General features: G+C 37.9%; 1 protein-coding gene across 1 annotated transcript in view; it reads right to left on the reverse strand.

Moving 5' to 3' along the window:
- Positions 1-27,474, reverse strand: part of LOC145982080 (sphingomyelin phosphodiesterase-like) — a 74,519-nt gene that overhangs the window by 31,187 nt on the left and 15,858 nt on the right. The window contains exons 2-3 of the mRNA XM_083115677.1: positions 7,302-7,621; positions 1,950-2,108 (exon numbers count right to left, since the gene is read on the reverse strand). Coding sequence (XP_082971803.1) covers positions 1,950-2,108; positions 7,302-7,621 — 479 coding nt within the window. The remainder of the gene's footprint in view (positions 1-1,949; positions 2,109-7,301; positions 7,622-27,474) is intronic.

Raw genomic sequence — 27,474 nt, forward strand, 5'->3', positions numbered from 1 at the left:
GAAAAATAAAAAAAATGAAAATTCACTCAAAATTCTTTAATGTGTAAAAGTGTTAGCGGAAAATCGAGGATTCACCATCAGTCCAACCTGGGTCTCTGCAACTGTCATTTCTCTACCAACTGAGCTACCAAACCAGACCTGGTTTTCCCAGATTTTTGCTGTCGCTGTTTACTCCTGTGTGTACCAAATCGTAAAGTAATATAAAACTCTACGCTGGGAGAAACTAGATGCTGACGTCATCAATGTTTCAAAGGCAACAGAAATCAAAGAAATCCAGAGCTGGCTCGGTAGCTCAGTTGGTTAAGCAAAGACCTAGATTCGAGTTCTAGTTGAGCCTGCATTTTGCACTAAAATTTCTACATAGTACATCTCAGTACATCTCCTGTGTGTTCCAAATTGTAATTCTTTTTTTGTTGTTTGAAGAATCCCAAACAAAAAATTCCCAATGAAACATCTAAGATTAACACTGTTAAGCCTTGCTTCCATGTTAATAAAACATTAAAATACTGATGAAGGCAGAATTTATAGTATTATATATATATATATATATATATATATATATATATATACACACACACACACACACACACACTAAAACGATAACATCTCCACCCTCTAACAGGGTTTTCTTCAGATGATTGATTGATTGATTTGATGTTTAAAGTCCACTTTATGCACAGTAAGGCTAATCGTGACTGGACCTATAGTTTAAAGTGGAATCCGAACCCCACTATGTGCCTCCTCCGGGTATCGAACCCGGGACACCTTGATTACAAGGTGACGACGCCACCACTGCACCATCGGGGAAGCTCTTCTTCAGACGAATATTCACAATAGATACTGAATCTATTGTGAATATTAATCTGAAGAAGACCCTGTCAGAAGGTGGAAACATTACCTTTTTAGTGTATATATTTTTTAGACTATGAATTCTGCCTTTGTCATTATTTTAATGTTTACTGAGATTGTTACGTAAATTTGTAGTTTATGAAAATCTTATAGTGGCTCTTTGGATATTCTTAGGAAGCCGAGATCTGATGGGAATTAAATTTATGTATACCCAGGCCCATGTTAATATAAGTGGAGGCCTGGGATTAACATGATGATGCCCCTGTACAGTCACCAGCAATAAAAGTGGGACACTTAGATCCCAGGGTGTTATGTGTGTTGCCTAACTCTCTACTAGTGGATTTCAATGGTAAGTTCTGCACCACCATAGAGTTGATCAACACACACAAGACAATGCAGGGAAGCAAGTATTTCAGGATTCAGGTGTTATATCAGATGCTTCGTTCTATTTTTAAATTTCAAATATCATTTTTTCCATTTGTGCCCTTTACAAAACAAATTTTCCCTAATAAAGGTCCTTTTGTCGATGGAGGATGTGCTGTAGCCTTCCACCTCCCCCCCCAAAAAATATGGTGTTTAATATAGATATATAAAATATATAGCTCATTGCCCAGGTATTTATTTATCCCAGTCTTATATTAGACAGGATTATAATGAATTCTAACTATAGTGTAAAATGAACTTGGAGTTGAACAGCATTGGGAGTGTCACTATTCATCTCAGCGGCCCCGAAAACTATGGATTCCACACTAATATCGGTCGTTTTACAGGTCACTCCCTTCTCACCCCCACCCCTAGGGGTGTCTTGGAGTTGAACGGCATTGGGAGTGTCACTATTCATCTCAGCGACACCGAAAACTATGGAGTCCAAACTAATATCGGTCCTTTTTGATTATTTTTACATGTCACCCCTTCCCACCACCACCCCTAGGGGTGCCAAGAGTGTCTTACCCCCACAATATTTCTTTCCAGATTGCAAGTAATACGTGTACCAAGTTTGGTTGAAATCGCTCCAGGCGTTTGAGAGTTATGCCGGAACAAACACACACACATCCATTTTTATGTATATGGAGATAAACTGTAAAAAAAGAAAAACTTACAGTAGCCACAATATCATTAGGCTTTGGTTTCTCGCCAACATCCACCTCCACTTCCCAGTTGGTTCTGTCATCAAACTGTGCACAGTTGAGCTGAAGGATTATTCCGCATGCAATTGTTCCTGTTACATTGCTGTGGGTTGCAATGTAATAGACTGTGTCCTGTAATGTCACAACAAGGAATATTTTGTCAGTGTGGCAATAAGGTGCTGTATTTGTATTATATTGATGGATTAAATCAGTCAGTCATTTAGCCTAACAAGATCATAAGTAAAGCTGAAATGTTAATATTTAAAAGCAAATTTGCTGTTTTGCATGCATTGAATTTAGTATTATTAATATGTAAAAAAGAACAGCAGAACATCAAGAATAATTACTAGATCTGAGAAATGGTTAAAATATGTTCCATCAATCAGAAAATATTCAAAATGGATACAAATGCTACAACAAAGTGCCTTAATTTAATCAACATGGCTTGTTGCAGCATACGTATGCACGTATAAATTTTAGTAAAAAACGCAGATTCGAACCCAGGTCTCTGGTAACTTAAAATATTTTTTAAAAAATCAAAATTGTAATTGTAGAATCATCCACATAGAATAAATTACAATAAATTAAATACTTTCAAATTTTATATTTGTTTCTCTTCTGCTCTTTATTATTACATAATTCACCCCATTAACCCTCCAGAGTGCTTGGTATACGGTGAGCGTGGCGCTTGCATATGTTTTTCTAAACATTTTTTCTAATATTTTTTATATGCAATCATAATCATATTAAAATAATTTATAAATATTTTTGTCAAATATATATCACTTTTTGTAATTAGAAATATCTTATTTATTATATAATAACAAATACTTTATTGTATTGGAATATTAGTGATTACATATTATGAGGAACAATTTGTAAAGAAAAACATAACAATATTTGTAATTTTATTTTGACTTTATGTTTGACTTTAGTAATTTGCATAACATTACAAATAAATTTCATAATTTATTATGTGCTGATGGTCGTTATGTACGTATTCTATTCACTGCTTGGTTCAGCAAGCCATGCTTGGATCTGTTCTTCATTTGTGCCAAATATCGCATTTCAAAGTTTATTTAGCGGGAAATATTAGCAGTAATAAGTGAATAGAAACAAATAACATAAATATAAACAGGAAACAGAGATAAACATGAATTCTTTGGGAACAGTAATGGTTACGCGGTTGGTATACGTGTGAGCGTGACGCTCACAAAACATGGACTGACATCAAAATGGCTTGTTTACACAGAATGATAGCAGTGCTATGACCTACAGCCGATGTCTTCGGACTACAGACATTACAAAAGACAGCTGCACAAGACCAGAAAGTGATACCATGATCTCTGCCTGATAAAACTTACGATTATACTGCGCTCACAAGTATACCAATGAAGGGTTAAATAAGATACGTGAGAAAACAATGTATCAATTATAAATTTGTGTTAGAGCATAGTTTTTATATTTTTATGCCATTGTCTATTATGAATATTTTCGTTCTAAGTGCATTTTTGGTGTTTTTTAGGTCATAAAATCAAAATTGTATTAATTAATATTCAAAATATAATAGAGTGCTAAAAACTGTGGCATTCTTCCATGTAGAAGAAATGGATAATATTCAGTGAACAACATCCCCTACAATTCATTGCACCATATTTCCAGCAAACGTCAAATCATGCTTTGAAAACATGTCAGGTAAGCATTGTGCCTATGATCTTTTCTGAAGTGATTCAAGGTATGATTATCATGATCATATGACGAATGTGTACTTTTTACCTTTCCCGAAGCCATACAGAAACTGTAAAAAGTGTGTAAAGTAGTAAATAAAAATTTTATCACTGTAAGAAGGCTTCTCATACGCTTACCTAAATGCATGTGAATCTGTGGGCTGGATTTTTTTCCGGAGTACACTGGATGATCACTAGACCTATTTCTTTTTTTTTTTTGGCAGGTAAATAAGAAATATGTTATCGTTTTATTAAAAAAAATATGACAACTGTTGAAGTTTTATAGAGCCTAACATAACCTTTTTTGCTGTTAGAACCTATTGTAGGTTTATGCACCTAAATCAAACCTTTTTTTAGGTCTTTACATAAGCTCACCAGACAAAAAATTAGTCACCCCTGCGCAAAAGCAAGGTGGTTTCCTGATGCCTCTACAAATGGTGTTGTAGAGGAGTGGCGTGGTGCATTATGGCTGGATCAGTGCTGTGTGACTAGCAGTAACGTCGAGTGTGGAAGGCGTTGTCCAGTACGGGAATAGTGTGTCAAGATGGACAAAACCAGGGATGTGTCGAAGTGGCAAAAAGGGGCTATCGTGTTTGGGCGTGCCCAGGGTCACACAGTGAGTGAAGTTGCCGGATTTGTTGGTGTATCAACATGAACTGTCCAACGTGTGTACAAGAAATGGTATACCACTGGTGGCAATGAAACACGGCGTGAGAACTGTGGTCGAAAAAAGATCCTAATCCAGAGGGACCGGAGACGAGTGTCACCTCTTGTGAATGACAATCGGTTTCAAAGCAGACAAGAATTGTTGCAGTCAGTGAATGAAGGTCCATCCCAACCAATTTCCGGGCAAACATTACGACGAGAACTTCATGCCATGGACGTATGGAGCCGGGTACCTCGAAAGAGGCCTTTGCTCACAGCGACACATAAAGTTGCACGTCTGACATGGGCCAGACAGCACCGAACTTGGACAGAGGCAGACTGGAGGCGTGTAATGTGGTCTGATGAATCACGATTTTGCCTCTTTTCAAATGAAGCAAGGCGTCGAGTGCACAGATGGTGAAATGAGGCATTTCATCTACAGTATGTGGAGGGTGTAGTTCAGGCAGGGGGTGGTTGTGTGATGTTTTTGGGGTGTTTTTCTTACTGTGCACTGGGCCCACTCATTCAGGTAACTGTGAACATGAACCAGTATGTTTATTTGACAGTGACGTGCACTGAGGAGTAGCTAGTCTAGCAGTGATAGATCAATCAATCTCACATCTCGAATTATATTCAAATCACAATATTTATTGTCTTCTTAAAGCCACAGTTCGTATGCAACACTTTCTTTTCCACGTGCTTCTCGTCCATCGGTGGGATCCGCGGGCAAAGCTGGCTGGATACCCTAGCTCGCTCTTCTTCCGCCTGACCAGTTTCCAGGTAGAAACGGCCGGCCCAAGGAAAAGGAAGATTTCTACCTCTACCTCCCTTGCCCCCTCTCCCCGCTGCAATGGTTGAATGCCCAGGCTTTCAGGTCCCCCAGTCTATCTCCTATAGGGCAGATAGGGGATTGGTTTCTCATAGATTTTTTTGTAAATCCTCTAAAGAATTCAGGGTAAAATTTTCTGCAGTACTTATGTTCTCTGTATTTACACAACCTTTTACACGTTGTACAATATGTATGTATAATATGGGATGTAGTTTTATTATTTATGAAATGGGAACGTGTTATGTGCAGACAATAATGTTATGCTTTCTTTTTTTTTTTAAATTATGGAATATTTAATGATTAAATTACAAATATGTGCTCAGGCTCTCTCTCACTCTCGTTTTAGTAGTGTTTTATTTAAATATACTATTCTTGGCCTCTAACAGTCATAAATACGGATGTATTTATTTGGGCAAGAGAACGCGCTTTCATATTGTTGTTGGTTTGGTTTATTTTACTTCGCTTTTCTGCCACATTTGGTTATCGCAAAAATGAGGATGAGTATGATATTATGAAATTGATGAACAATCCAGGCCAGGATTCGAACCCGTGATGAGTGTGCATTCTTATCCTATGTGTTGTACTCTGCAGTGAATAATGAAATAATTTGGAACGAAAAATGTATCTCAGAACTCAAAAAGCCAAATGAATATTATTGAAGAAACTACAAAAAAGTGTGTCTTGTTACCTGTTTTGTTTCTGTGCGTAAAATATCAACCAACCATGGGGGAGTGGTTATCACAGCACGCTAGGACTCCAGGAGTTCCGGGTTCGAACCCCAACCTGGGCATGGGTGTTCTTTGTGTTTGTCCCTTCATTAATTTTATCGCATCATCTTCGCAATTAACCAAATGTGACAAAAAAGCGACGCTAAGTAACAAAAATGAAATCAAATCATTGATTCATTGCTCGATTTGGTTTATTTTACTTCGCTTTTCTGCCACTTTTGGCTATTCGCGAAGATGATACGATAAAATTGATGAAGGGCAAGGGACACACACAAAGAATACCCATGGTCAAGCCGAGATTCGAACCCAGGATCTCTGGCTTAGTAGTCAAATCGTTTTTTATTTCGAATGTGGGTGGGGGTTACGTGTACTTTCTTTTAGTACTCATTCATCATTTTGCAATCTTTTCCTGTTATTGACATTCTTTTTTTTTAGGAATACTGGGCCCTAAAGGGGGGGAGGGGTGTAACCCACACACCCCTGAGTACGCCACTGACTGCTACCCCAAGTGTCGACGTCACCGCAGGTCACTGTTATTTGAACATTCTCGGTGATCAGGTGCTTCCCTTCAGTCAACATCTTCATGATGAGCACGCTGTGGATACCCCCATTTACCAAGATGACAACTGTCATGTTCACAGGGCAGCATGCGTATGTGAGTGGTTTGATGAACACTCGGGCACCCTATCGCACCTTGCCTGGCCCGTTAAATCACCTGATCTTAACCCCAAGGAACATTTGTGGGACTATTTGGGACAGCGGGTGAAATGCCGAAATTGGCATCCCGGCAATTTGGAGGCCTTACGTGATCTTCTGATCAGTGAGTGGTGTCAACTGGATGTGGAATACCTGCAGAACCTTGTGGACTCCTTACCTCGCCGAATCGAGGTGGTTATCAGGGCCATAGGTGGTGTTACTCGGTATTAGAGTGATGTCTCCAGGGGGTGACTAATTTTTTGTCCGTTGAGCTTGTTTTTTAAGGTTTTATGGGATTTTTATATCACACAGAGGTATTTGCTCTGTTTGGTGACAAAATTAAATGATTGGTGTGTTTGAAACAATAATTGTGGATAATTTTGAAGAAAAAAATTATCTTTACAAATGAAAATTTGGTTAGCTAATTAATATTGGTTGTTATATATATCTATTAAAATTTCTTACAGTTCTTTTGAAATTTTGTTTTTAACAATTGTACCTAATCGTAATCAGTATTTTTCAGGTATTTTCAACCATTTTAAGTTTTTTGGAACTTAGTTCAGGATTTCTGGAGCTAATTTAAGATTTTTAGGAACCTAAAGCACACTTTTTAGAGCCTAAAAATCATAGATCTGATGATCACGTCAAGTTGAATATCATTCATTGTGTAAAGTTAATATTGTGAAAAATAGGTGCGTACCATGTTGAGATGAATAGTCCCTCGGCATACTCTCTCTGTTTCGATGTTGAATAGAACGCACAAGTTAACCATGGAATCTTCTATCTCCTGCTGGGACTTCCCCTCTTCGAGCATGTTGAGAGCGGAGTTGACAAATACCTCGCAGAGGTTGCAGGTAATCTCCAGCATTGGTGTAGGGACTTTTGACCATTGGATCCCGTGTAATCCCGGAGGCATGCTCAGCCTAGAGATTACCTCTCGGAATCTCTTTGTCCTGATGCCCGTCTGCTCAAACAACTGGAAATCCTCTGGGAATAACTCAATGTCAGTTGAAGAATCATCTGGAAGAGAAATTTGGCTTTTCAGAAGTTTGTTTTTCACATCATCACAGCTATGTGGTTACAATTTTCACCACTTAGAGGCATTTTTTGCTTGCAAGCCATACCTGATCACACTGCTCAACACTGAAAATGAGGGTGACATGTATATTGGACATCTTGTGAGCATGAATGCCATTGTGGTAAAGAATGTACACCCGCCGCAAAATGACTTCGAACCTCATAACAAAAGCACAAAAAATTACATCTTTATCACAGGCCAGAGGCTAAGTCCCGAATCATTGACTTGTTGATAAAAGCAAGAGACGTGGATTCATTAAACTATCACGTTTATAGGATCCTCATATTAAAAGTAACCTTTCACTATGTTCTTAGTTTTACCTTTGTTGCAAAGGTGAGGAGAGAGAAATTCTAAATATCCAAAAGCTACAGGAAAACGTTGAATTTAAAAGTTATTATTAATACCCCATTTTTCTATTAGATAAAACTATAATTGATTTTTCTGGATATTATTTCATAACATATATGTCAACTTTTATACAATTTGCAACAATTGCTGGAATAGGTGTAACAGGGACCAGCCATTCCCTGTAGAGGAGTAGTCTTTGACGCCTATGGAGGCATGAGTCAGACTTTACTGCACCTAAATAGTTAATGATCAAGCATTGGGTGATATACTAACAACAATGATCATATGCATGGCAGAAAAAAAAAGTGGGATGAATTAGCAATAGCAACATGGGAAAATATGATCTTATGAAGGATATTGGACTTAATGTAAAAAAAGGAAAATTTGAAAATAATAATGAACATCTGTGGTGGCAGATATTAGAAATAGGAGCTCAAGATGGAGTCGAGCATACTTCAGGATGACAGTACTAGCCCATCACTCTTTGCTTCACAAGAAGTTGTTACCCCTTGAGCTGTTATGCAGCCCTGTGCATTTGTAATCCAATGTGGTTTGTCTACTAGTAAGGGCTTAATTAACTCAGTAGCCAAAGGGTTAGCGCGCTCGCCTTTGGTACGAACGGTCCTGAGTTCGATTCCCACTGGGAGTTCAAAAAAATTGGCCCAGCATCGTGAGGACAACTGGGCAGCTGCTTGAAAAGGAAGAAGTAGGTGTCTCCGGTCTCGAAAACCCAAAACAGCGGCGATGGGACTCTCCAACCAATGCTTTCTCGAAATAGTATTTAATGCATTATGAAAATCATACAGAATAATACTCGCTCATGTGTAAATACCTTGTATAAAGAAAGTAAATATTACATTCTATCTTATCACTACTACTTTCGTAGGTGATAATCGATTTTGAAATATGAGCAATGAATACATCCAAACAATAATAAGGCCTACAGGTACCCTTACTACAACATACATTCGCTTATTTGTTTCAAATTTAATGACGCCGATTTCTCTGGAAAGATAGGGTGATCCTCGAAATACAAAAACTTCAATAATTTTTGGCTGTACCTGGTAACACTGTCGCGGCAGTTGGGATTTACAGATTCGTCTCGATATTATCCTGATACTTGATTAGTCATACAAACAATTCATAATTGAAGTACCTGTGATTAAAGAGTAGCTAAATAATAACAAATAAATAAACGTTCAATGTCTATGTTGGATCCGTAATTTGTGACAAGGAGAATATTCCGTTTCTAATGCGATTGAGCAACTGAGTGAGGACATTTTGTTCAATTGAAAGACAAGTAACATCGAGCCTTTTTTTCTGGATAAAATCATTCCCATGCTGACGGTAAGTAAATGTAATGTAAATTAGTGCATCACATGCAAAAATCTTATGTTTTTATAGTGTAATATCTCTCACATACGTTTTATGTATTCATGTATCTGGCGATGTTCCCATGAAATAATGGGTCAACGGATAAATTTAGATTATGATTTCCGTGTTCAGGGACAGGGTGGTATTTGTATGTGGATAAGGGAGAATTCACCCCACTGGAAATTTCAAACGCCACACTACCTGTTTCTAAACAAATAATTCTAAGCGTTTAAAATGAAGCGTCCAAAAAACTGCAACATGCTTTCGATTGGGCGGACGTGTTTGAGGCATTCCATGAAACTATATCATGTTAATAACATGAAAACCATGAGATATTCATATCGGATATTTTGCGTTTAAAACCTCATCTTATATAACGTTCTTAATAATATTTACATCATCATGCATTGCAGAGTACTTTTAATGCGCACATCGACAAAAAGAAATAATATACGAAAATTCGACGTTTCATGAGGCATTTTAAAAATAAGTTTCTTGTGTGAGTGTGTATGTATAACATGGTTTATGTAGTTGTTTCTCACGTATGAATTTTAGGGAGTAAACAGGTAGAGTTATAACATTTGTGAACATCTGTCAGGTTGCAGGGGAGGAGGTTGGATTCTATTCTTGCCCCGGGCGTAGATAAGATGGTGGAATTAGAACTACTTGTCATAAATATGTTTACGTAACAACACTTGGCCCTTTTGAACAAAGATAACAATCAAGGAATGACATGGAATCTAAAGATTACGAACTTCTAAAAAAAAATCTTATACAATTTACATTGTTTCTCGCAAACACAAATGACAATCAAATCCAACAGATGTTTTTGATTGCATTATGTCAGTCAACAGGACAATGACTGTGGCACGTAGGGGGAACGCGATTATTGTATTCTACGTCTAAAAGTCGAGTATTATACGTTTTCTTTATCTACTAATTTTGTATTCTTCAAGTAGACAAAAAAATGGATAGAAACTAAAGCTCATGTGTTGCTATCCAAATTAAAATAAATCTATTCATCTGATCTAGCACCATATTTGTTTTGACTGATCGGAACCTGACGTGCGGGTTTATGCCCTCACATGTTCTAGCATAAAATAATAAGAATAATGTAGCATTTACAAACTATCTTATCATATCATATCTTCCCTCTTTACAAAACGCTCTAGTGACTCTAACACTATCTGTGAAATTCGACTTCATACTAGTCTACTATAATAGTACTACTGTATTTATGTAAATTTATAGTGTCTTTTGGAGATTGGAGGGCTGAAGTTTGTATTTAGTCCGTCGACCCACCGCATAGGCGGAGTTCTAGAGGGGCCAGAGGGGGCCTGCCCCCCCAACTTAAAAAAGACTAAAAAATAACACATGATTAAGTTCAGTTACTACATTTTTTTATGAAGCCATACCGAAAATCTTGACGTTTGGCATGATGGCATGTGCTGTAATTGCGCCGCAATAGCGGGACTTAGACAATTTGATTGATGTGTACAGTTTGAAGAAAAAAAACCTAAAATGACTTTGTATTGAGGCATCAAAAGAACTTTTCAATTTAATTTTTCTAAAATTTCTGAAGCTTACTATTGTACCGTAACATTTTTAAAGTAATACGAGTATTGTATCAATAACAATTTAATGAAATGCAAAATGCAATAATCATACTGTTTTTCTTCTTTTAAAACTGACAACCAATATACTAATTAATATTTGTTTACTTAAGCGAGTAAATTTAACATTTTGAAATCTAAAAAAGGCATAGAACTCAGTGTTTTTAAATTATTTTTTTTATTTTATTTTCCGGCGGAAGGTCTCCGGGCCCCTTATAAGCTAGGGGATATTTAACAACCCTCAGGTACATCATATGCTTCCCCGAGAGTCTGGCCCCCCCAAAGTAAAAGCTCAAACTCCGTCCATGGACCCACGTCTTAGTAACGTTTTTCTGTTTGACGCCTCGTTTTGACGCTAATAACAGTTAAAAACAAATTATCCTTGATTTATGTATAACAACATTGCACAGGACTATAGTTGCCACAAATGGTTTAACTTTGCAATTACGATAAAGAACGATTATGGCTTATCTCAGTTGCATATTATAGTTCTACGTGTGTGTGTGTGTGTGTGTGTGAGAGAGAGAGAGAGAGAGAGAGAGAGATCCAGTCGACAGGTCGCCTGACTGTCGTACGGGAGACTCAGGTTCGATTCTCGGGGTGAGTAATTTCAGGTGGAAATGTTGTAGAAATGTTCAATAAATGATTACGTTTGGTCAACCGGAGGAGGGTAGATGCAGCCGGACCGTGGTGCTGTTCACATGACCTCCACAAATGGTCAAGATCGTGAATGTGTGGGGCACTGTCTCCACATACTCCCCACGCATGCCTTTACATGTTGCATTGTGTGGGGATCAACTTCGAAGGTGTATAACTAACTCTATAAACGTCTTCCAAAGGATTCCACTGCAGTGCAATAAAGTGACGCGTGTTAAGTTTCACCTCGAGTCTTGTGTTTTGAGGCAGTTGTTTGGTTTTGTCACTTCCCTGCCAATGGCCTCCGCTGCTTACTTCGGTGTGAAGGCCTTCGATTGTGATTACGTCAGCTTTTTTGTTTTGTTTTGTAACTGCACTTGTCGCTTCCGTAAAGATTGTGTATTGTACGATGCGATAGGCATTTTACTCAATCCAGGGCCAAGACCTAGAAATGACTAATTGTTGCGCGCGTAGATTCTGCTCGTCTTTGTTTGTTTGTGTGTGTGTGTAATCATGGTTTCCTGAAGTCCCCTACTGCTTTAGATTCAGAGTCGTTCTCTCGAATTGAACCAAAACACAGCTCACAGTATACAGCGTTGCCAAAATCTTGGCCATGGCGGAAAGTTTTATGCAAATTTCACCTTTTTATCACAAGAAAAAATTGCTGGACATAATTGCCTTCCATGGCTTAAAATATATATCTTTAGTGCAGGGGTGCCCATAAGGAGGACTATGGCGCAGATTGCGCCATCGAGATTTGGGGGGGGGATTTCCCTTTCAAATAACATAAAATTCAACATTTATATATATTAATGATGACACTGTAATCCAAGAAGTCGTTGATCAATCAAGAGATTCATAGTTGTTTGTCAGGTGTCAAACACATGTATTTCACCTATAATTCACACAATATTTTGCAAAATGTTTAACATAACCAGTAGGCAAACATTGTCTGTTGTGATTGAAGAGTCTCCCCTTTGAAGGAAATAGAGTCCGTGGTGGAATAAGGGACCCATGTTTTAATGTTTTAGCAAGTACAAGAAAATTTCATTACAAATTTTTACACAATTCATCAAAGTGTAGATAATATGTAACCATTATTGTGCATGCTGTAAACTAGAGGGAATCGTTATGAAGCATTTATAAAGGGCTCCCTTAAGGCTCCTTCATACATTTGACGAAAGTCAAATCTGAGGAAGAAGAAGAAAAAAGGAGGGTCATGTGGGTTGGTTTTTGCGTGGCTTACTCTGTAACGTATCTCGGACGTAACCGAGTACGTCACGAGATTGGCAGTCTTCACAGTTTGCTTGGGTCTCAGCTTCTACTTCCTCGTAGAGCTCCGACACAGTAAATAGTCCCTAACGAACCTACACAAGTTATGTTAAAACAGCGAAATGATTTTAAAAAAGTATAAAAGATTACCTACACATGGAAAAAGATCTTCATATGAGATCGTTGAAGGTAAGCAATCGCTGTTTACTGTTCACGGCTGACGGGAGAGCAGTTGGAGTGGGGTGGGGGTACCTGAGAGGAAACTTACGCAATCGCTTGCAAGGGTGGAAGGAAGAGAATTTGTTTGTTGTGAAGCAGTTGACAATCTGGCGCGCAGGCGAGCGAAGAAAGCACGTGTATTATCGTTCTTTTAACACGTAACGAATTTTTCATGGATAGTAAATCCGTAATTTGATAACAAAAGATTCTCAAACATTCATGAAATGGAAGATAGTAAACACAGCCGCGCTTTCATGTCTTGAATCTTGGATATATCATTATGTGGGAGAGGCAGGGAGGGGAAAAGGCACTTTCTCTCTCTCTCTCTCTCTCTCTCTCTCTCTCTCTCTCTCTCTCTCTCTCTCTCTCTCTCTTTAATCTTCCATAAAGAGCAATGAAAGAAAAATCGAAAACTGCTCCTATTTTGTACCTACAGTTCCTAAATAAAAATTACAATTTTTGTAACTATAATTGGCGTACGCAGAATTTTGTCGCGAGGTGTTTCAAGTTTGTTTAGATTTTAGTATTTATAGTAATAATAACAATACATTGTTTTTTGATTGATTGATTGATTTGCTTTATTTTACTTCGCCTTTTGTGCCACTTTTGGCTAATTTGCGAAGATGGTGATGATATGATGAATGAACACTCACATACAGGAAGGGGGGGGGGGTACAGGGGTACTTTGTACCCCCAAATTTTTAAAGGGGGGTACTGTACCCCCGTATCGAGTTGTACCCGCCTTTGGTAATTTTACAGCAGACGGAACGTGCTACTGTTAAAAGAACCTATTTTCAATTCACCAAATAAAAAAAGTGTATATTGTTTATAATTTATGAGCATTATCTTCCTTACCACAGAAATTCAATCCATTGCAAACTTATTCTACTACATTGTGCTTGCTACTAGTTAGTTCATTGACCTGTGTTCTTGGTAACCTCCTTAAGGAGATGAAAATTGTTTAAAATGTGTGTGCAACGATGGAAATATATTTGCTCTCAGAAAATCATGCTGCAGACGAATGCTAAAGAAGTGATCTCGTCGATTCGAAGATAAGATACAAATCTTCATCAGAAGAGTATATGATTGACTCCATTTTCTTTTGAATGTTTAAAATGTAATTTTTCGAAACGAAATATTTACACAAACGAGACCAGACACGACAGACCAACTTGGGGGTACAATGTACTCCTGTACCTCACCATATTTTTCATAACTTTGTAAGATGGTGTACGGAAAACTATACTTAAACGTATATTTTAAGATATTTTTTTTTGGAAATAGAGTCCCGATTAGCCTATTTGAGCATGAAGTGAATCTAGAATAAGTTTTAATAACTTCAGAGTGGAAACCGAAACAAAGGTAAGCACAAACAAGAACGAGAAGGACCTCACCACACAGTAGATGAGATGAGGCTGTGACAATTCTCTACTCATCGCATAGCGATATCATTCCTAGGCGAAATTAAATTTTTCCTACACATTTAAACAGGATGCAATTTGCGACTTTATCAGGGGGACTTTTTTTTACCTATGTATTAGGATAAACTTATAATTGGATATTAATTGCTTATAATCTAATTGTGATATCGAATGCAACACAAACACAACGCCATTTTATGTTAAACCCTAAAGTCAAACTGTACATTACATTAGTCAGATGAATGAACGACATAAATGAGATTCACTTCAGGTTCTATTGGTATATTTTGGATTGGATGGATTCACAAGGTGTTTGATTCATTTATTTTATTTATTTTACTTCGCATTTCTGCCACTTTTGGCTAATCGCGAAGATGAGGATGAGTGATGATATGATGAAATTGATATACACTCACAAATAACACCCATGCCCAGATCGGGATTCAAACCTGGGACCTCTGACGTCATAGCGCGCTATGCTAACCCCCATCGTCATGGAGGCCGGCGAGGTAGGAATGCGTTTTGGATTTCCTCTGTAGATGCGAAAATCTTTAACTGTGACGCGCACATGCTTTTGCTTCTATTAAAGTTTACCTTTTCACATAAACGAGAAATTGACATGTCACCCAAAAACATACGCATGCACCTGCATTTAATACCATTACATACGAAAATAAACCTTGGCCGGCTCTTCATATTGTCCACCAACGATTGAAAAGAAGAAAAAAAGTCTTGAGCATATAACTTTCCTTGTTTCCTCTGAGATCTGAAGGATTTCGGTTTTGTATATGTAATGATAAAGTGCTTGTAGAGTGTCATTAGGTACAGCTAATTGTAATTATATAAGAAATAAATGCTTTGTCAAATGTTTCACAAATATTTCAAACTTAGACTTCTTACGAGTTGATCGGGAACCATCTCAACTCTAGTTTTATTTTCTTTTTTAATACAACGCCCTATAGGTGTCTGAGAAAATACCAAATACATGGCTTCTAAAAGGCATTGGATGTGGTACACATCTGCCATAAATTGTTTAAGATATTTTTATGCGTAGCTATGGCACTTTAAAATTAGAATGAAAAGAACTGAAGTGGAACTTCATAAGTATTATATATTTAATAATGTAATTTCTATATCCATTGGGTGGGAAATGATTATTTCTGGTTGGGGTGGCCCAAGATCATCCTCATCCCCTTTAATCTCAACCTGCATTAAAATGAATAGATATATCTTTGTTCGCAATTTTCACATTTAAAACTCCTGATTTTCCGTTCCGTTAAATTAAAACAAACCCGAACGAGGTCCAGAGCTTTATATGTTTCAGAATTTTTATCTGGTTTTAAAATCTGTTGTTTTTTTTTAAATTCTAAGAAAAACAAAGAAAAAATATTTATGCAAAATATGCATTAAATAACAGGACATTCGTGTGTGTGTTGTTCTAAAATATAATATTTAACATTATACTTAGATATCAAGGACGTATTTAAGGGGGGTTCCTGATCCCCCTCCCCGAAAGACTTACCAAGTAGTAAAAGTAAATAATCAAAATATTGTTTAGCTTTTGTTCCATGATTACTGCCACTGAACTTATTGGAAGGCAAGGAATTTGACGCATACAGCTTTGAAGGGTTCCAAACATTTATGGACACTACTAATATCATCCATAAAATATTAATCAGGAACTTTACTTTTCATTAATTGGATTCAACTCCTTTTTTGTTATTTAATAAATATTCAATTTTTTTTCTATTTGACATTAAATTCCTTGCCAGAGCAGTTGTTTTTATGCAAATCTTGGCGATCTTAACTACACGTAAGCTAGATAATGAATACGTGCTGTTATAATAATAATTCATTATTAATTAATTTACATATTTAACTAACATTTCAATTTAATTAAATATAATAATAATTATTATTATTGTGACACTTGGTTTGAAGTAGTATGTGTGTGTGTGTCTATTAGGGTGTTTCATTTTGTAAGGCAAAAAATTAAATGTAAATTTTTTGCAGACTTTCCTTACGCCCCGAGTCTCAGTGATATAAAAGATATTTATACCAAATTTCAAGAAGATTGGATAATATTTAAAGGTTGCACACTTTGATCAGTTTTGTAAAAGTAGGCAAAAAATACGATTTTTCAATCTTAATTACTTTTATTGGGAAAACTAGAAGTCACAAACTTAAAATAATATTAAAACTAGACACTAAGATTAATATGTAGTATTATAGGCAAAACATGTGTTATATTAATCAACTTTGAACGATGCAATCCCTTCTTTTGTTCGCTTGGTGACGACTTTTCTGTGATGCTCGACTACCCTCAACAAGAATTGTTTTTCTTGTTCGACCCTGACCGATTCGTTAAACTTTTTATCAGAGCAATTCCTCTTTCTGCGGTATCATTGACCACCTTAAGGCGTTTTGAACGATGCAATCCCTTCTTTTGTTCGCTTGGTGACGACTTTTCTGTGATGCTCGACTACCCTCAACAAGAATTGTTTTTCTTGTTCGACCCTGACCGATTCGTTAAACTTTTTTATCAGAGCAATTCCTCTTTCTGCGGTATCATTGACCACCTTAAGGCGTTCACATGGCTTCTTAGAGAATCACTGCAGTATTCTGTCACGTCGTGGATCCCAAACAACTCAAAGAACGTCTTTGTTTTATTAGTAACGAAATGGCTCAGGTCTTTTCCTTCAAAAGCTAGGTTTTTACCCTCTAATCGTTTCATTTCCTTTTTCTTTGCAGGTTTGGTTTCTAAATTTTTAGTCATATTTTCCTTATCAGTCTCAGTAATACGTTCGTCCAAAAAAGCCAATCCTACGTTTGTTTCTGACAGATACCAAAGGTGTCTCTTAGCAACTGTGAGAGCACTTTTTTTGACGTCTGCATCTGGGTAAGTGCTCAGAAGCTGTAGCATATCCAAATCATTCTTTGGAGCCCATCGACTTACAATTGCCTCGCGCCAAAACCGAACATATATGAGGCTGACAAAATGTGCAACCCGTTTCATTCCTTTCAATTCTAGTTGAGGAATATTCAACTGTTTAGTGAAGAGGACAATTTTAAGTGCATATATTGCCTTTGCCATCCACCTTGCTTGATGCAGAACCCCTGGGATCCTGAAACTGAAGTCGTTTTGAGACCAACATCCTAGGTACAGGAGTGAGAGTTGTAATAACTCCTTGTAGTCTTCTCTTGGATGACTTCCGTCTTTTAGGACATTTTGGATGTAGTTAACCATTTTCACTCGTTGTTCTTCTAGAAAGCCTTGAACGGGACTTTCTTCATCCAGCATTGTCGTATATGACTTCTTATCAAGTGAAGCCCACAGACTTTGGAACTTCCAAAAAATCTGGATGTCAGGACTACTTGATGGTACGCCACAACACTCCTCAAACACTCCTTTCAATATTAGTTCATGGGTGTGATGACGGCAAGCCAACCACAACAATGTTCGTCCGAATTCCCTTTCAATTCTGGTACATGCTCCTTGGATCAGTCCTGTATTAGATGCTGTAGTATCAAAACACATACCGATGATATTGTCACATAGCCCAAATTGGTCCACTTCCCGAATAACTACTTCAGCCATCAGCTCACCAGTGCTTTTCAGGGCAACAGGTACGCCAAGAAAATGCTCAAAATCTTTGCCAGTCACTAGAACTGCAAATCTATCTTCCAAAGTTTTGACACTCCCATGGGCAACTGAGGGCAACAGTTTACTATCCCAATGCAAGACCAAATGGGGAGGATTTTCAAAGAGTGACTCTTCGATTTTCTTTGCCATTTTACTTCTATTCATCGCCCGAGCTCGATAAACGGTAGCTGGAGATACGGCAATTTTTTAAACATCGTGGCCAAGGCTCTTTGCAGTTGCTATAAATGAAGTACTTGCTTGTCGAATAGAGAGCTGTTCTCGATCTCAAGTAGACGTGAGTGTCTGATCAAGAGGTTTTAATCTAGGACTTGAACGTAATTTCTTCGTTGCTGGAGGCAAAAACTCGGCCTCTTCGTCACTAGGTGCTGATGATGATGGAGATGAGTCTTCCAGTATAACTGTCTTATTGATTTCAGCGATAGCTTTGTAATGTTTATTCTTATATGAATCATTTTTGTCTTCTTTTGTACATTTAATTCTTATTTTCGAGCCGAAAACTTTGTCTACTCCACTCATTGACGAACTCATACGATCGCCTCTTTGTGACCTAAGAAATTCTTTATCTTCTTGTGATACGCTAGTCATGTCCATCACATTTTGCCTGGAAATGTCAAATAACTCGACGAGATCAGCTTTCCAAATCTGCCGTTTCACATTTGCTTTATCCGTGTTTCTCGATTTCTCTTTACCCAGATTTTGGTATTCTTTGTACAGCTTCTGTATACCAGCACGGATATTCTCCTCCGTCTTAACAGGGATATTTGCTTTCATCCACACTTCCTGTAGTTTAGTACTGGTAGATTTAGCAGCATTCGAAAGTGTTTCTTTCATTTGCTTGTGATGGTAAATAAAAACTAAAAGTACTTGTTCCTTTGAAGGAAGCCGAGCTCCTAAAAACTCACCACTAGGCACCTTTTCTAGCAGCCAAATTCCTCTTTTGGTTCCCATTTTAAAGTTCAATTACCTGCAAAAGATGAAAGAAATACATGAGAAGCCCATTAGTACAAAGCACTTCAATAATATAAATTTTACTAGTTTGAGATAAAAGTGATCAATGTGTGCAACCCCTAAATATTATCCAATCTTCTTGAAATTTGGTATATATATCTTTTACATCACTGAGACTCGGGGCGTAAGCAAAGTCATATGAAAATCACATCTTTGGAAAAATGAAACACCCTAGTGTCTATAATAAAAAGAATGTATTGCCGGCTCTCGTGGCGGAGTGGTTAGCACATCGCGCTACGACGCCAGGGGTCCCGGGTTCGAATCCTAGCCTGGGCATCGTTGTATGTGAACAGTGGCGCAAGGAGCGTTTTGCATTTGGGGGGTACAAAATTCACCCTCCTCCATATATATATATATATATATATATATATATATATATATATATATATATATATATATATATATACACACACACATATGGGGGAGGGTGAATTTTGTACTACTTGCCACAAACAGTGCATACATTACCTACAAAGTTACCTCGTTTAGAAAGATTCTCCTTCTTGATCAGTTTGCCGGTGGGTTTTTTTTTCTTCCCTTCTATTTTGGGCTTGGATTATTCTCGTGGGATTTCGGATCTGCATTGAACATGTGTGCCGTGGATAGACAAGTTTTGGTAGTAGACACTCAACATAGAATTGTTGTAGCTGCGTTTCCATATTCTTCTTCCAGAATTGATCATCTCTCTGGATGTATTCTATTTTAACACCTTTCTGTGTCCACAGACCAAAGATACAGTACCTTCTCCGTGTAATAATTACTATTACCCTACACGTGGTAATAGTAATTATGTGTGGTGTTCACGATATTGGCGTTAAGCTCTTCGTACAATTTCCAGAAAGTTACTTTCTTCGTCTTGATGGCATGTGCAGGTGTTACATGTTTGACAGAAAAGGGACACTTAATTTCGATAATTGCATAACGAAATAAATGTTAGATACAGTGAAGTTTCTGATAGATATTGTATACATATGGTTATGAGTTGTAGTATGCATAAACCTTCTTTGTAATATCATTCAAAGCCGTGCTATCCCAATATAATCCTTGCCTTCCAATAAGTTCAGTCTCTTCAGATAAAGCTAACAACCATCATATACAACAAATGCTAAACAAGTATTGTTATTATTTTATTACTTGGTAATCTTTTCGTTTGGGGGAGGGGGTCCAGACGCCCTAAATAAATCCTTTATGTCTTTCAAAGCCTTATGATCTCAATCCTAATCATTGCCTTCCAAAATATTCAGAGTAAAAATAGTAGTACTTGATAAGTATTTCGGGTGCTATACTTCAAAGCCGTATTATATTTATAGCTATAATCCTTCCCTCCAATACGCGTTCAGAGGAAATTATCCATCGAATAGGCAAATATTGCTAAAGGAGTATATTTACATTATTTAATTTTAGTACTTCATAATCCTTTCGGGGGGGTCCGGACCCCCAGCAAACTTGTTCTACGTATTATAGCGTAATATTTGCCAAGGACACCGGTTTAATTGAATTACTCAAAATAACGTTACTGGTTTACGTACGTACAATGTAAACGTCTAATGGAAACCGATAAATACTTCCCCATTTGATGATGTAGTAAACGGATAGGTATTATTTATATTTCATTCTGAACCCTTATTTTGCCGGCGATTTTGTAGCGCTTGAAACTTCATTGTTGTTTCTGCAGCAGACGATTTTCTCGGAGTCCACATCTCACGCCAAACACACTTGCTGCCGTCACCCATATTTTGCAATTGAACACGTCCAGTTGACGCAAGCACACTTCCCTGTCTCTTGCGATCGTGTTTTGTCTTCACGAGCTATTTTGTTGTATCCCTCCGCGTTCTAATGTGGGTGGGGTTTAGAACGCTTCTAACTATCTGCACGAGATGTCGCCACAGTGCAGGGACACTTTTACGTATTGGAAAGGTTTCGTTTTCCTCAAACAGTCTCAAAATAGGAAAACTGACTTCTAGAGTGATGATGTTAATGTCAAGTACAATGAATATTGCATGGCCCCAACAAAACAGTTTTCCATAAGCTTGTGTGGTTAACGAGATAATTGCATGTGAAAATTACGGTTTTTTCCCATTTTTATGCCCAATTTACTTATTAAGCAGAGTATTTTTTTAAATTTCTGCTTTGTAGGAATTACGCAGCCATATTTTCTGAAGGATAGAAAATAAACCCGGAGGTCCTATCTTTGCTCGTAACTGAAAAATCTGTTTAAAACGGAACGTCTGCACTGCGCGTTTTCGTCAATGTATGAAGGAGCCTTAATCAGTTCTGCAGAGAGGCCCAAAGCTGTTGGTACATATTAATCGTCTATTAACATTATCGACCTGTAAATATCAAGTAGATACAGTCCCTCTTGGCCTATTTATGTTAAACTTCATATTCTTTGGCAATCTGGAAAGGTCATTATCGAAATATTGCTATTTAATGTTGCTCGAAGTTTTTTTTGTTCGTTGGAGTTTCAAGATATCATCCCTTTTCTGTTACTTATCTCTTTTGGAGGAGGGGGAAACTGCCTCTGTGTACCCTGCTATATCTGCCAATGCGACACCGTATATTAAAAATTTGCCCCCTCTAGGATTGACTTCGCCCCCCCCCCCCCCACACAAAGAATTCCTGGTTACGGGCCTGATAGTGTGACATGTTAGAAGAAAACGAATAACTCAGGACGGAGTGTATCAAGTGAAGTGTTCATTAAAACTAAAAAGAAATATGTCATAATTAAATACTTTATGACGATTATGACATGAACTTGGAGGTGGTGCTTGATTGGCTTTTCGGGGGGATGCGTCATGGGCTTTTGGGGGGATGCGTCGGTGCGAAATCATTGAAGAAGGGGGAGGAAGATCTTAATTTACACACACAAACACACACCCCCACACACACATATATATCTCAAGGATAAATTACAAAATTGTTGAAATTGTGTTATCATGCATAAAGTTTTGCTTTTTGTTGACGTAAATGAATTAGAGTGAACTATTATTTATTTTGCACTCTTCATTTACTTTTATTGCGCACATATTGTTATTGGTGTAGATCTGTTAATGGTCTCTTGAAATAGCGAGAGAGAGAGAGAGAGAGAGAGAGAGAGAGAGAGAGAAAAGGCGTGTAAGACTTCTCAAGAACACACACATCCTTCGTTCTTTGTGCGTGTGTTCGATATTATCCTTAGAAAAGATTATTTGAAGTCGAAACGAATTGTTTATCTTTGCTGTTGTAACAAAATCTCTCCTCGTAGGAAATGTTTGGTGATAGATTTTTAAAAACAAGTTGGTGGGGGTAAATGCCTCTGTCTCCCCCTGGATTTCAAACCCTGCCCAGACGCAGTAATGGCAACATTGTCCATTGAGTGTCATGTGTCAAATACGTCTAACAAAACTCAAAGAAACAGAGCTTATAATAGCACTAATTTGAACAGAACCGGTTAGTGACAAGAAGTTTTGATCTTTTAAAATTAGGGAGTGACTTGTCAGACACCCTGTATTTCTAGATACGTGACTGGCTAGCAGCAACTAAAGTTCGAATATGCAAAGCAAGGAAGTTGATATCCGAAGGCGGAGGCATAGTGTCAGGTCATCAGAATCTTCGTTCAAATAACAAGTCAGTGGATTTTTCTGTCCGTTTCTTGAGCGTCATCCGAAAACTACAATAGCCGCATTCCACAATACTCCCGCCTTCAGCGCGTGCACCGTTGGAATCTACCCGTCGAAAAATACACGTATTTTGCTTGTCTACCCTTTGGGTCATTCCAAGTCAACTGGCCAAATTTTGGAAATCGGCCCCGCCTCACCATCTCAGATTTTGATGAAATTTGGTACAGGAGTTAGTCTGAGGCCTAAATGAAATTATGCAAATTTTTTGTGTTTTTTCAGTTTCCGGTCAGTCTTTCCACCTTAATAAGTTGGACATTAATAAATTGAGAAACTTGTGCTTTTAATCTAGTACTCTCTACGTAACTAAATCAAACTGCAAAATACAGCAACTGTAGACTCGTTATTTTCCAGGCTGTGTGAAGTTTGTTGAGCCAGATGTCACCGTGATTTTTTTCCTATTTTTAGCCAACAGCAAGAAAACGACGGAGCTTGGAGTCAAATTGACTTCATTTTTTAAATCTACACAAAAAGTTGTGATGTCATTTTTGGAGCTCTGAGACAATTTATGGCTGCACAGGAGGCAGCTAAACGTGCCTTCTGGTAACGTTGCCAGCACAGTGTCTCCGGTGAGGTGTCTCAAGGTGGGGACATTTTGGGCAAAGTATAGGAGATACTGAGCTAAAATTTTGAATAATTTCATTTAGGCCTCGGACCAACTCCTGCATCAAATTTCATCAAAATCTGAGATGGTGAGGCGTGGACCATCTGCTCAGTTGGCATTTGCTTTATTTCTTTCTCTCTCTCTCTCTCTCTTTTTCTCTAATTTCTCTCTATCACTTTCCACCATTTATTTCTTCCCCTCTCATTTGATGTCTCTTTTAGACTTCTGTTTCTTCATCTCTTTCTTCCCCATTCTGTTCCTCCCTCTGTTTTGTCTTGGAGGCGCTTTGGATGGTTAAGACTGATTCAGCAGGTGGGCTAGAGCCATGGACATAGACGCCGAATCCATGGGTCTTGGGGGGGGGGGCGAGCCCCCGAATGTTAACGATGTGGGTGCAGAGCCCCCAAATAATTTTGCTTAAGAGGATCTAATGTATTATTTTGCTTCTCTTCTGAAGTTTACTCTGAATCAGCGGCGTATACTCTGGGTCATCTAGGTAATCGCAGATGACCCGGCTGTATTTCTCTTCTTTTTTTAAAATATATATATATAAATATACATTTCTTCGCAATATTCTTCCAAACCAATTTCGATGCATACATTTCTTTGCTTCCAGCGCGCGAATGCTTCCAACCGTTTGCCGCTGAATGTCCGCGAACCTTTCTCTAGCCGGTGGAATGACTTCAGGGAATCTCACCCTGACGTCATTCTTCCCGCTTCCCTTACAACCCTTGGCGAGGAGGGAGGAGACAGGAAAGAGGGGGAGGAAACACTGCTTCTCAGGCGCGGTGATTCCGTGGCCAGGGCAAGCTCCTTCTTGTGAGAGTCCACCGGTCGCACTCTCAACCTTCAGAGCCTTACCGTTCCCTCCGCTGAACTAGGGAAAACATACCCGGTAGAGTGCGAAGAACAGGAAAATTGAATAACAAGGGCAAACCAATTCTACGCTAATTTTCACTTAATATTTGCTTCTGTCTTGCTGACTTCTGTTACTTGAACATAAATTGATCAAAAGGAAAAAGCTTAAATATTGAAGATGAAGCAAACTAAATTCAAAGCTTAAGCAATTAAAGCACCTATATGCATGGGCGTCCGGAAGGGGGGGCAAGGGGGGCCGTGGCCGCCCCTGGAAAATGAAAGTCAACCAAAAATTATATATTTGTCACATATAATTTCATTTCAGCCACAATAATATGTGTTAATTATTGCATGAATATGATAAATTCAAATTTAAGCAATTATTTTTGAGGGAACAACACTATTATTGGGGAAAATGTACCTTGCTTGCCCCCCTGAAAAAAAATGCCTTCCTTGCCCCTCCCTCGAAAGAAATCATGCGGACGTCCATGCCTATATGCTGACTCCCCCCATCCTTATATTTACAAAAAATAGTGATATTTTCTCCTCTCTAATCTTCAAAAGCAGCGAGAATACTTCTTTCACGGAACTGAATATTTTTTAAAGGCAAAGATATCAAAAATAAATTATATATATATATATATATATATATATATATATATATATATATATATATTAGTTAATTTAAGTTGCTGTATTCGGCCTCTTTAGATTAATAGTGATGAAGATGAACGAATTAAACATAAAACGAAAAAATACATCAGGCACGTAGCCGGGTGGAGGACTCGGGGGGCTGAAATCCCCCTCCCCGAAATCCTACAAATATCTAATTTAAAAAGTGTATAGTGGTAATTAATTTTACTTCATTAGCAGGATTATACACCTTGCATAATACGTTGTAATAATCTGAGATTCATCTTCAGGACTTCTAACCCCACTGTTTCAACTTTATGTGGCGGATGCTAATAAGGGATGATCCCCATCCCGAAATAAAATTCTGGCTCTGGTCTGCAATGATTCGAACTTTTAAAACCTGTCATTTCGAGTTCGGAAAGGGATTTTCTTTTATCATTCGTAGGGAATTTCATTCTGAGCCAGGAACCCAACAACAGAAGTTTGGCGCGTGAAACTGAATGCGTGTAGTCGTTGGCTTCGTGCTGTGCTTCGTGTTTATTATTTATTTAGGTGTTAGTGTTTGTCGTGATAGTGCTGTGTTAAAGGGTAATGGATGTGATACAAGATTTGTTGGTGAAACCTTTTGGAACAAGATCTTTTCAGGAGAAGTTGCATATTGTTAATACAGGTAGGCCAGTGTCATCGCTTGAACTTATTTCTACACACAAAGACAAAAATCGGGAATATGTGAGGCATTTTCGCAAGCAAATTATGACAAAACACCATGGTTGACAGGAAGTATAAGCTATGCTTTTTTGTTGGCCATGCTAACTTTTCGGGGCTGAAAAGAATGTATGGACGCGTGGCGGATACTGTAATCTTTGAAACGCTTGTGCCAAACATGAAAAATCCAAAAGTCACATAACTTCCTTTGTTAAGCTGCAATCTTTCGCACAGACACGTACTGACGTGCAACTGGACAAACATCGTGCTTTGGATGTGGTACAGCACAAGTAATCGGGTCCTGGAGTAAGTTGAATTTTGCCCTTAAATTAATATTGCGGTTTTTATTTCACTAGTGCACGTCTTTCATTTTATATTTCACAGGTTGTTTATTTATAGCTTTATCATACTGTCTTGTTTTATTATTTGAAATTCTACACGTATATTAAACTGCAATAACGAGAATTAATTGATTGTGGTCGTAGCAATAAGACAAACATTCCGATACAACATTCCTAAATCCAATATCGATCCTGACATAAATTGTATTGAAACTTTTGGAGTTTGAGGATCAAGGGTCGGAGATTACCCACTCGTTAGAACCAGCATACGCCACTGCTCTGAATTGTGCCACATGAACTTAACTTTACACATTTGAAATGTTCTAGACCATCAACTTTTGGGAAGCTATGACCAGAGACAGCAAAACATGACTTATTACTATACACTAAGTATATAATTATGAATATTGTTAACATTTTTACTAAAAAGAGTTTCAAAAGACGATGTGCATGATCTAGGGTAGTGGATGGGAACGTTCGGGCTACAAATGGCTCTCACGTGACATTCAGAACGAGATCGTTGATATGTTAGGGAGATCTGTTTTGCGCTCCGTGGTAGCAGATATTAAAAGTCTGGAATATTTTGCTATTATGGTTGACGAAACTTGTGACATATCCATCCGTGAACAATTGACATTCTGCATTCGAACTGTAAATGAAAATTTTGATATTTTTGAGGAATTCATGGGCTTTTATGAGATTCCGAACACTGAGACCAAAACTTAAAAAAGGGAGTGAGTGAGTCATTCATTAATTTATTTCAGTGATAACCCCCCCCCCCCCCCCAATATTTTTGACCAGTCGGCGCCCCTGGACGTCCGCAAGATTTTTTTCAGGGAGGGGAAAGCAGGCCCGTAGCTAGAACTGATCTCCAGGAGGGGCTCACGGGATATCGGAGGGGGGGGGGGCTTTGTAAGCCAAGTCCATTTTTCAAAAGTTTAGCAGTATTAAATGAAGGCAAATTATATGTGTCGTGGGTCATAAAGTTAATTTAAGATATAAAATGTAGAAATACCATAGAAATACTAGTTTTTTTCTATATCTTCTAAAACATCTCTTGAAGTGCTAATGGCTGCTACTGACACCATGGACGTCCGCGGAATTTTTTCCAGGGGGGCAAGGAAGGTATTTTTTCCAGGGGGGGCAAACAAGGCACATTTTCTCCAAAAATAGTGCTGTTCCCTAACAATACATTGCTTAAATTTGAATTTATGGTGATCATGCAATAATTAACACACATTATTGTGGCTAAAATGAAATTATATGTGTGAAATACATAATTTTTGGTTGACTTTCATTTTTTAGGGGGGCCACAGCCCACTTTGCCCCCCTTCCGGACGCTCATGACTGACACCATCCCTTCATACATGCTCCATACTATTTTTGATGATATGATGATACAATCATAATAACCATAACATAACCCACAGCTCTACAGCCCTT

This window comes from Lepisma saccharinum, chromosome 30 (assembly GCF_977018435.1).
Source record: "Lepisma saccharinum chromosome 30, izLepSacc3.1, whole genome shotgun sequence".
Classification (NCBI taxonomy): Eukaryota; Metazoa; Arthropoda; class Insecta; order Zygentoma; family Lepismatidae; genus Lepisma; species Lepisma saccharinum.